This window comes from Parambassis ranga, chromosome 12 (assembly GCF_900634625.1).
Source record: "Parambassis ranga chromosome 12, fParRan2.1, whole genome shotgun sequence".
NCBI classification, from domain to species: domain Eukaryota; kingdom Metazoa; phylum Chordata; class Actinopteri; family Ambassidae; genus Parambassis; species Parambassis ranga.
In genome coordinates, this window is record NC_041032.1 from 2,110,737 (window position 1) to 2,122,936 (window position 12,200).

Sequence of the window (12,200 nt, forward strand, 5' to 3'; positions counted from 1 at the left end):
TAGAATCTATATATAAAATGGAATTAGTCAACGGTAAGTGAAGGAAAAAAAAGAAAAGTGATAATTACATGTAACTCACTGTATCTGCATTTGTTGAATACTTCTCAAGCACAGTGGAGGCGGGGGCTAAGAAATGTCAGTCTTATTCAGAGTGGATAGAAGATGGAAATGGGATGAAGCATCTTTGTGACAGACTCACACAAACACACACACACATACGTCCCTAGGCGTCAGGTGTGTTGAAGTAGAGAGTGCTGTAAATGGTTTCAGTGTGCTCCACTGCTCTCTGAGAGCTGATAGGCTGATTGATTTGGTAGGCAGTCCACTGCAACACACACACACTGATTATAATATATAGGACAGCATCAGTGTTTAATGTACATTAAACAGTTCTAGGCCGTCAAGAACACTAAACAACACTGAAATAACAAAACAAATGTCATGTTATTAGATGTTAAATATATTTCCATTCAATAAAAGATGCCAGAAAAATATAGTCCAAATGTGTCAAGCAGCACTACATGAGCTTTGTAGCTTTGTAACTTAATCACAAGTTGATTACTTGACAGATGAATGCAACAGATATTGAGGAGCATTTGAAGTTCAGTTGGATCTTAAACACATCATATTGTGTCATATTTCCCTCACACTGGCATCAATATACTCTAGTTTGAACTGATGATTGTTTGTGGACAAACTGTATCCGCTCTGTTGGCCTTTTGATCATTTTTTCCCCTTTAACAACAGTAGTGATGGGAAATGAGATTTGGGACCTCTCCAAAGAGAAAATAATAGAGGAGAAAGACCGGCAAAGGTGAAGGATGGAAAGGAGGAGACACATGAGAATGAAGGAAGGAAAGAAAACAAGGGTGGACGGCTGGAAAGCAATGAAAATAATTCAGCTTTTTCTCAGCCAACAGTGCTGGAATCTAATAGGATTTCCCCTAAAAGGAGGAGGGAGAGAACGAATTAAAACGATGAGATTTTCATTTCATTGTGTTATCATTTTTTTTTCTAGCTTTAATCGCCAGAGACGGGTTATTATGTCAGGGTCTGGGTGCCAGAGGCGACGCATCTTAATCTCATCTGAAGGTTACAGTTTGTAATCCCAGTCGTAGGCAGAGGCAGGGTGGAGATTTCTAGGAGGGCGTTTATTGCGTTACACACCCTGCATCTGGTAGGACAGTTTATTGTGTTACACGTGGCTCAGCAGCACCATATTTTTGTCCCCAGAGTTCTGGTGTGCAAATGGCACAGCATCTGTTGGACCAGAAAATGCCACTCATCTGATGGAATTATCTCATCCAAAGCAAACACTTACTGTCAGGGAAAATGTGGGTGACGCTGTGAGTTTATTTCAGACACCTCGATGAAATTTCAACAAGGACCAAAATTTGTTTTTCATCTCGGCTTTATCACAGAACAGAGTTTATTAAGGTGTGGCTGTGAAGCACCAGCTGTTACTGCACTTTATAACCATCACCAAGAGGAATTGTTTGGAGAACTGTAGTTCTCATTTTAGCTGCAGTGGGTGATGAGGAATGAGATGAAATACACAAAAAAAAAACACTGTGGTATCATAAAGTGGTATTTTGCTCTCGCTTGGTCAGAGGTGAAACCTAAATAACACAGCCTTACACTTTAGAAGCTCATGAAATTGTGCAGGGTACAGGGCAGGTATGTGCAAATGTTTGGGCAGTTTAAGTTAAGTTGCAAAAATAAATAAATAAATAATAAATTAGTAATAAATCTTTCCCCCACCATAGTAAAACTCTCAATAACCTACTATCTGCTGCTACTGTTATACTAGATCAGATGTATTTTTTGTTACATATATAATTTTTTTTATTGCATCGTATTTTGAAAATCATTTAAAAGGATCCTTCATCTCCTCCTCACTTTTAGAACATCCATGGTCACAAGGGCCCAATCACAGCTGTATCGTTTGCACCTGATGGCCGTTACCTAGCAACCTACTCCAACGCTGACAGCCACATCTCCTTCTGGCAGGTATGTGCGCACACACACACACACACACAAATGTAAACGAGTTTTAAAGTCTTCATCGTCTATTGACACAGTTTTAAGGTCTCATTATGTCAAAATGTAACAAAATGTTTCTGTGTTAAAACACAGGGTACAGAAGTATTCAGACCCTCCATTTTTTCACTCTGTTATATTGCAGCCATTTGCTAAAATCATTTAAGTTCATTGTTTCCTCATTAATGTTCACACAGCACCACATGTTGACAGGAAAACACAGAATTGTTGACATTTTTGCAGATGTATTAAAAAGAAAAAGTGAAATATGACATGGTCCTAAGTATCAGAGCCTTTGCTGTGACTCATATATTGAACTCAGGTGCGTCCATTTCTTCTGATCATCTTCAGATGGTTCTACACCTTCATCTGAGTCCAGCTGTGTTTGATGATACTGACTGGACTTGATGAGGAAAGACACACACCTGTCTGTATAAGACCTTACAGCTTACAGTGCATGTTAGAGCACATGAGGATCATGAGGTCAAAGGAACTGCCTGAATACTTTCCATACCCATATATATATATATATATATATATATATATATATATATATATATATATATATATATATATATATATATATATATATATATATGTCCTGTATCAACAAACACATTATACATTCCATATAAAAAGATTTATTCTATGCTTTGATGTACACACACAAAAATGACACAATGTTCACATGAATAAAACAAAGCCTCTAAATACACCGTACGCTGTGAGGTGCCCGATCACACACATGAATGAGAAACACTTACACACTGATGAGTACACACTTCTTATCTTCTTCCCAGAACTGTTATTTTGAATGAAAGGTCTTTACGACCTCTGACACGACTGTCTGCAGACACACGCACGCATACACACACGCCTACACACACACACACATGCTAATGGCATTACTGTAAGCATAAACCACTGCTAGCGCGCCGGCAGGACGGCTGCTGTGGTAATGAGCTGGCAGACACTCTGTCGGTGTGTAAGGGAGGGAGGGGCAGCGTCGTCCCAGGAAATGATAGAGTTTCTACTTGCTGTGTTGTCCTGCACGCACACACGCACACACACACACACACACACACACACACACACACACACTGTAGCTGTGTCCAGTTTCAGGCTCTGTCTTTAGCTTAGGACAGCATCAGAGATATCATGGGTTAAACTCCAGGTTCTTTGTCTGAGATGTTTTTGTGTGTGTTTTTAAATCATTTGATTGGACTTTTAGACAATCAATATAACACAAGTTTTTCACGGTGTTGTTATTTATTTAGCAAGAATGAAGCCAAAAAAGAAAAAAAACATGTCAGCAATACTAACCCCTTATGATTCAGTAGCTTGTAGATCCACCGTTAGCAGCAATAACGTGAAGTCTCTCACATCACTGTGGAGGAATTTTGGTCCATTCTTGTTCTGCTCTAACACCATTGTTTATGTCTTTCCCTCTTGTCATTGTGTTAACACACACCTGAATGTTCCAGAGCAGCAAATTGCTTAAACATGTTTTTATAGAGGTCTGTACACCTGCTGATGATCAGTCATCAAGGACTGATGATCAGCAGCACCTGCTGCAGCTCAACTAATTAAAACCTTAAAGCAGTACTTCAGTGCTGCCTTTGAGTCCATGTAGTCCTGCTTTTTGCGGCTGGTAATCTAGCCTTAGCAGACATGGATCTATGTATATAGTTAGATGAGGTGAAGCATTGATCCTTTTGAGGACTGCATGTTCATTTATTTATTTTGAAAAAACTTCTGGTAGCTAAAACATCAGCTACTGTTATAGATGTTGTAAATGCACATGTCTGTGTGTTTGCTGATCCTCCTCAGATGAACACCAGTCTGCTGGGCAGCATCGGGATGCTGAACTCGGCTCCTCAGCTCCGTTGCATTAAGACATACCAGGTTCCTCCGGTGCAGCCAGCTTCTCCAGGCTCCCAGAATCACCTGAAGCTCGCCCGCCTCATCTGGACCTCCAACCGCAACGTCATCCTGATGGCGCACGATGGCAAGGAGCATCGCTTCATGGTCTAAAGTAGATACGTATTTTCAGCTGAGCCCTTCGGCTTATATCTGAACAGACCTGCGGCCTGTTTCTGGGTTTTTGATGGAAATCTGGAGCCTTCATTTACCTGGTGTTTACAGTGGTTTTATTTCAAAGTGTAGTGTGAGTCATGCAGTGTAGATAAGAAATAAGGCTGATAATAGAAAATCTGAAGGATCTGCAGCTTGGCCAGAAACGTAGACCCAGTTCTGGTCCAGGTTTGCACTGTTTATGGTTTACCTCCTATAGACATAATGTGATAAAATTCACTGTGTAGTATATTCACAGGTCGTGATAGAAGGCTCGTTTACATTATGATTTGCATTTATGTATTTTTAAATCATTGTTATTTATTTGCTTTCGCTGGTTATTTAATTTGCAGCCTTTTAATTTTATTCATAGTTCACTGAAAACATGTCAGTGCTGCACTGAGTCATGCTGGCTTGTTTACATCTTGTGGCGTCCTGCCACCTCTGTGAGACCACTACATGTTTTTCACATTTCAAACTGCATAAATGTGTGAGTGAGTATACTTGGCTGTTTGCTCTAACTTTTGTGACACCTCGGAAGCTTTTCCATCCTCTCTGAGCTTCTCACAGAAATATGTGTGTGTTTGCACCCAAGTGTATTTTCACTGTTAAACACACATTCTCACTTCAGACTGCTCATACTAAAAGCACGATGCCAGTAAAGCTTTGGATACTGGAGGAGTAGCAAAAGTATATATAAAAAAAACATCACAAAAACAATGAATAAAACATGTCACAATGGCACTGGTCACTAAAACTGAATACCAAGGAGTCATTTATTATTTTTATTGTGTAAAAATATTTTTCTTCTTCCACTTCTTGCATGTAATTTATCTACAATATTGTTAACTCCACACTTTGACATGCCAAGATTCTCTCGTCTAACCTCACCTGTTTAGTCTAAAATCTCATGTGAATCTCTTCCTCATTCTCTGCAGAACATTTAAATCACTTCCTCATGTCTTTATCTAAGTCTGATGAAATCTTTTAATCTTAACGCTTTTTTTCACCTGCATTGCAAACTTCTTTGCAGACGATGCCGCTTTATATTTGAGTGATTGACGTACGCACGTCTTTTTGACTCCCTGCTTTAGACCTCTCAGTATAAACGTGTACATAGTCGGCATATGTATCATCAGAAGTGCTGTGTGATGTAATCTTGCCAGTCTTGTACAGTGAGCATTGATGCTGTTTGGTGTCATTTATTGTGGCTTTAACGTGACTGTCTGCCTGGCGCTGACTAGTTCTTCAAATTTAAAACCAGTGTGTACATTTAACTTTGAAAAAGGGATGAGTTTTTCATTTTCCTTTATTTTTAATTAGACACACCAATGGGCCAAATTTATTTATCACATAAGAGGGCCAAATAGGAAAAGTCTAATAATCTAATAATAATAATACTAAGGACGGTTAAACTAAGTATAAAGCAGCGTTTACCCACTGGACCTCCTGCACCAATGCTATCAGATTTAACATTGAAACTTGTTGAACATAACAGGAGAACTGGACTATGTTTAATCAATGTTAGGGATGGGTACTTTAATGGCATTAGGGCCATATCTGAAGTTACTAGTACATTTATGAGGAAAAAACTAAAGAGAAAACTGTTTTCTCTTTAGTTGATTCACTAAAGTTAAGTTTTAGATTTTTTTTTCTCCCCTTATTGTAGATTTACAGATACATGAAGGACATTTCTTTTTTTTCACCATTCTTCTTTATTGTTGATGACACGTTTTTGCACAGTGTGACCGGAAATGTTGGTCAGGACCTTCTGGCTTTGAAAGAGTTTTATGCAGAGAAATAATGATATATGTGTACAAATCTGATATTTATAGAGTGATCATTTTGTGTCATTCCGGTTGAGTTTAAAATGTTTGGTGTTCCTGCATGTGGCTGACATGTTTGAAGAGAATCTCTCTTCCTCCCCCTCCTCATCCTTCCTCCATCTCCTGTCAGTTTCATTAGTGTTGTCAGAAAGCTTCTAACACCATTACACACCTGTAAACCCGAGCGTGTCAAAGCTTTTCACAAGTTCTTCCCCTCTTAAAAAAAACCCCTAACAGACGGATTTTTTTTAAAAAAACGTACACACAAACACACCGAGTCCAGCAGGTCTTGACAGCTTTGAGATCTTAATCTTTCGTTTCCTCCTCCACTCTTAACAGTTTGAGAAAATATGTTTTTGGCAGCCTCTCGGGGGAAGAAGGGTGATAAAACTAAAGAAGGCAGAGAGAGGAAGAGCTGAAGAGTAAGTAACAAGTGAGGAAGATCAGGTCATCCACCCAGAAAAAGGAGGTTCTCTGGTGGAGGTAGTGAACCAAAATGTCTTAAAGAACCTTCTGGGGATTTTGTTTTTTGCCCCAAACTGCACCAATTACTGGAAAGCTCCAAAACTGCAGATCTGTTACCACACTTTTGATTATGTTTTGACAAAATAACCAAAACATTAGATCATTTTTACTTTATTTTATATTAATTTTATTTCCCCCATGTTCTCAGTGTCCTTTCAGAACATGCTAAATCATTCCACTCATTTTATTTTGATTTGTCGTTATTGTTTACAGTCTAGATATCTAAGTGTGTGTGTATGAGTGAGATGTACTGCATGTATATGAGCTTCTCTTGATGTAATTACAGAGCAGGATAAATCTATTGTGCATATATAAACAGATGTTGTGTTTAAATGTGTTGTTGTTGACTTTATGTCCAATAAAAACCAAAAAATGAAACAATGGGTGCAGATTACACTGGATGTATCAGGATTTTCTGCTACATGAGGATGTCTGTTCATCATATTTGCTTTAATACTTTAATGTTAATGCAGCATATGTTGTACTTAGAGCTACAAATTTCAACAAGCCTCCTCACCTTTTCTCTCATTAGGCAGACTTGTTAATAAGTTTAATGAGTCCGATCACAGAGGAGCAGATCGATGTCTTCCTCAGATCTCTAACTTTCTGACAGCTTCTGTTTCCATCATGGTTTCATTCATTCAAAAACATGAAGGCTCTTCATTATTTAAAGGTGAAAATTATTAAAGTAGTTCTACGTGTAAAATTAACTGTGCTCAAAAATTCACTTTTACATTTTAGTGTAAAATTAGAGTTAAGCTATTTAATATTTAATGCTGTTCTTGCTCTGCTTTGAATTTAATTGATTTTCTTTGGTATAGCATCTTACATTTTAAATGATCTCAGGATGGAGCACAAAGACACACTGTGATACAGATTATTATTGTTATTACGCAAGCTGCAAAAACAATCCAAAATACGTTGTTGGATAAGTGTGCTGGTAAGATAAGTTGGACAGGTGAGACAGACAGACTGCAGCCGTGCAGAGACCTGCAGGAAGATACAAAGAGAGAGAGAGGGGGGATACACAATTATGGAAGGAAGTACAAGATTATAAATATCAGCCAGAGGAGGGTTATTGTTATATTACATGTTCAATGTCTGCAATACTGCTGTTGATTTTGGTTATACTTCCAAATGAGCAATTCTGAGATATATTATTATTATATATTATCCTGAATTGTATGCTATTATGAAGATATACTGTCCTAGGCTTCCAATAATGCATATAGAAAGAATCTGGCATCTGTTATGGCCCTGTCATTCTGGTAAAGTGACTTCTCTGCTCGTCAAATATAAAAAAACGCACCTTTTTGTCCATGAATGTTAGCCCTGTGATCTTGTGTTTACTTTCTAAGACTTGACCTGAACACTCTTAGGGCATTGAAGAAGTGTGCAGGTACTAACCCTCACCTGTACATCAGTATATATATAAATAAAAAAACTGGGAAATAAATCCACTAAAGAGAAAAACTTGAAAAGTTCCAAACTTCTATTATCATTGTTTATTTGTAGTTTTTCTCTCCTCCTCTCACTTGTGTCTATATAGATCAAACCAGCAGGTGTCTTTGGCCTTTGACCTTCCAACTGCTACACAAGAAACTCCATTTATCACACACCAGACAATACACAGAATCTCCCTTCACTTCTCTCCCTCTCTTTCTGTCTGTCTGTGCCCTTCTGTCCATTCATTGCTGCTGCTCAGACCACAATCTTTCATATTTTCATGTACTCATCGGGGGTTCTGTAAGTGCTGAAATTTTTGGACAACAGAAGACATTCTGGGGGATGTAGGCTTATAGGAGGAAATTAACCACACACAGTTGAAATCCATCATTTCAAATGTAAACGTCTAGAAAGATTTGTGTATTAGTTAAAAGTTGCAGGAAATTCTTATTTTCCTTTCTCTTGTTATTTTAGAGTCAGAAGGTGCTTCAGACACTCGATGCTAACTGTTAGCATTCCAGCAACAATGGCAACAAAGAGGTGCTCAGTGCATCATGGGAGGTCCCAAGCAGTGTAAGAGATTGTTCAGGGTCACCTGAGCCAATGGCACCACCAGGTTCCCCTCCACCGTCCGCGAGGGGTTATTTCTGGAAGAAAGGAAAGTCCAAAAAGCAGCAGGAGCTCCTGTTTCTTTGGTCCCTGATTTTTTTTTTGTATTGATTGGCTAAGTGAGGCACCCAACCAATCCTTTTCTTCCTCTCCCTTTCTCTCCTCTCTCTCATTTTTCTTCTTTTTCTTTGTTCTCATAATATATTCTTCTTATGAAACATCCTGGCTGCTCATAGTTTTCTCATTTAGGCAAATATCAGATTTAAAAATAAAAAAAAACATCCCAGCCTTTTATTGTGAAAAGAAACTGCTCATCCTAGATTTTCTTATTTTGTTTAAGTATGTGTAGTGTGGATGTGAAAGTTTTGTCAAGATCAAAAAGTCATGTTGTTCCTGCTTGTGTATTTATCCATTATTGATGTTCCCAAAAGTTCCTGCATTTTAGCTGCAAGTATTTTTTTTCCTCAAGATAAAAAGATTATCAAAAGATCTGCGGGTGTTTATAATCGATACGATCTCACAGCTGGATGGGAGAGAGTTTTAGGGGAAAAATACAGAAAAAACCCTCTTGTATCTGCTAATGTTTTGTAGGGACCAGAAAGTTTGATATGACCCAGATACAGCTACACCATCGCCGCTGTTTGAAAAAGTTTGTATTCAAAGTAAAACTTCAAAATAAAGGCTCATCGTGCTGGTATTGCATTTGGAGTCCAGAGACAACTGTCTGTGAAAGGTATAGAGTCTATTGCTTGACGCCATCTAAATATAGAACCAATATAACTGAAAAAAGTCCACGTTTAAGGGGCAGGCTGGGGATGGTGAAGGTACAGTTAGTGCACCTTCACTCAGGAATCTGATGTTTGTGTCCCATTGACACCGTGAGCTGTTTTGTTTCCTCGTTAAGTTTCATTAACACTCACGGTGGTTGGCATTATTCATTAGTGGGCCAATGCACTAGAATGGTGCCCATTCTAATTCTTGGCTACTAAAAGACACATAGAGAAGTGGTTGGAAAAATATGCACATGTTCTGTTTTAAGAACTAAAATACATTTTCAATGCGAATAAGGCCACCTTTGGTTAATAATAATTCACATATAATACATGGTTATGTGTATGCTAACAGGACATATGGATGGATGTATTGCCTGACATATGACAGTATGACAGATTTTTGCTGATGGAACATTTGATTGTATTGGACTTTTTCCACTCAGGAGTCTGAGGTTCAAATCCCCCTGACACCACAAGCTGTTGTGTTTTCACTTGCTGTAAAGTTTCATTATCACCTGTGGTTAAGTTTTTGTTTTCAATGGAGGTTTGGATTTGGCATTAAAAACTAGTGGTTAAGGTTAGGCATTAAAATCGGGGTGCTGGGGTAGATAAAGATCATACTAAAACACACAAATTCATGAGATTAGACATGAATAAGTCTAATGATGTGGAGGTGTTGCCAGAGAAATACATGCTCATCTTGTGTTTCCAAGGATCGTAATATTGACCTCATGCTTTCATGAGTAAGCTAGAGTAACTATTCTCGGCACAGGACAGTCCACTTTGCTCTATAATACACAGTCATGCATCTTGCGTTAATTGGTGATTTTAAATTAGCCGTGGATGTGAGTATGAATGGTGTCTGTGTGAGAGAATGTATGGATGGAAGAACTTGGAAACAATTAAATTCAGACATTTGTGATATATTGTAATTTGTTCATCCAATAACAATGAACTCTACATACCTTTCTATACATTTAGCATAATGTACTTCTGAGTGTTTGGTGGTACTCAGCTGTAGGAGAAGACATCACATGAGTAGGACTGATTCTCCCTGTGAGTTCTGCTAATGTTTTATAGGAAGGATGTGAAAACAGGATCTGTTCAAATGACCCATATTCAATCATTTGGAAAATTGTTTTTTCACACTAAATGTGAGTGTAAAACTTCTCACAGCCTACTTGCACATCTTTATCCCTACAAACAGCTTTAAGTAGTCCACTTATCCTCTGCTATCTTTTCCTGAAGCCTCCTGACAGCAGCAGCAGCACATTTCAGCATCAGAGCCTTCAACCTGCTAAGTTCCCTTTAATCCTGAGAAAGTATCTGTGCATACTTAAACGTGGGACAAAGTCCTCCGGTGTCAATGTTTAAAGAAGAATAAGAAGGAAAGTCGATGTTAAGTGCCGAGCGAAGCGGAGATCAAAAACAGGACGATGTGTGTGTTTAGCTCTGACAAGGCTGGAGTTTGTTGTTAAAGTTAGTCAGGATGGAGAGAGGGAGAGGAAGAGGAGGGAGTTAGGCAGGGAGGGTGGTGGTGGAGGGGGTTGAGGCTTCGATTAGTTAAGAGCAGAGCGGCTGTGATTCTGCTCAGCTGGAGAGAGAAAGTATCGACGTGGAGTCAGAGAACCTCTGCCCCCCCTCCTCCTTCAGTCCCTGAGGTAGGCATTAAAACCCGGCCTAGCGATGGAAGGATGGAGAGACAGAGGGTTAGAAACTCCTGAGAGCCCAGTTGGAGCTTTGATTCACCGGGGTTTCTCACATCTAGCGCAGGAATCATGGGGGCCCGGAGCTCGAGGAGGGGCTGCTGTCTTTAAAACCACAATGCTGTCAAAAATTAATCACCGCCTCTTTACTTTTCAATTATCAATTCACCGTCGAGCTGTGCTGCAGCTTAGAGCCGGCTTAATGTTACTAACGGCGGTTAAGACGCAGCGGTTTCTCGGATTGTGGAGGGAATGGTGTGTGTTTGGTGTTGTAATGAGGCCAGGAGATCAGAGATAAGCAAACACACTTATAGAAGTTACACAACATTCTTTTATATTTTATTGGGACTTGTAGCTACGAAGGAATAAATAGAAGCAGTTTGCATATGACATAAAATTTTGGATCTTTCGCATCATATCTCAGTTTGGATGCAGCATCATCGTCCTTAAATTCTTCTTATTAAAACCATGCAGAAGGCAGCCCGCATCCATGTAAACATCAGTGGTAGCATCCTCAGCTGAGCTTTATTGTTGAAGAATCTCACTGCATGCCACGGGAAAATATGAACATTTCATTTCGAAGTGAACTGTCCCTTTAATGTGTAAAAGAGAAACTTTCAAATATCCTCCCAGCACTGAGGGTGTACGATCCAGACGGCCGTTTGATTTAGTCCAACGCCTCACTTTTTGCAGTGTTCTGAGCTCTTCCCTTCTCTTGATGAAAGGTACTTGCACTTCCAAGAACAAACTTTTTAATGTTAGATATCGATCAAAAATTACTTATGCAGCAAATTTAGGCCTCGCTCGCTCCTTCCCTCTGCTTCTCTTAATTCCTTTCATCGGTGTATGTGAAGGTTCTTCCACATCGAGCGCAGCGCACAAACCTCCCAATGAGCAGAGAGAGCTGTGACCTCTTTATGATAAAGCTACTGAAGAAAAGTTCATCAGCTCCTCCACAGCACTTTACTTTCTTATGTCAAGTTCAGGAGACTTCTCACAGCTTCACTGCAGTTCCATCAGGGTGGGTCAGTGTGAGGAGCTGCAATAATATGTTTCAGTGTTAGTACAGTATTTTAACTATTCAAAGTGATGATTGCATGATTAGTACATACACAGTATAAAGAAAATTAAAGGCTGACAATGTGTTAAGCTCAGACAGAAAATATGAAATGTAAAGCTTGGCACTAACTTAAGGTTAAGTA

The 12,200-nt window shown here is 39.1% G+C and overlaps 1 protein-coding gene across 3 annotated transcripts in view; it reads left to right on the top strand.

The window, feature by feature from the left end:
- Positions 1–4,830, top strand: part of wdr7 (WD repeat domain 7) — a 62,593-nt gene extending 57,763 nt beyond the window's left edge. For all 3 annotated transcript variants that reach the window (XM_028417626.1, XM_028417628.1, XM_028417627.1), the window contains 2 exons: positions 1,906–2,010; positions 3,871–4,830. In XM_028417626.1, coding sequence (XP_028273427.1) covers positions 1,906–2,010; positions 3,871–4,074 — 309 coding nt within the window. In that variant the 3' untranslated portion in view covers positions 4,075–4,830. The remainder of the gene's footprint in view (positions 1–1,905; positions 2,011–3,870) is intronic.
- The last annotated feature ends 7,370 nt before the right edge of the window (positions 4,831–12,200 follow it).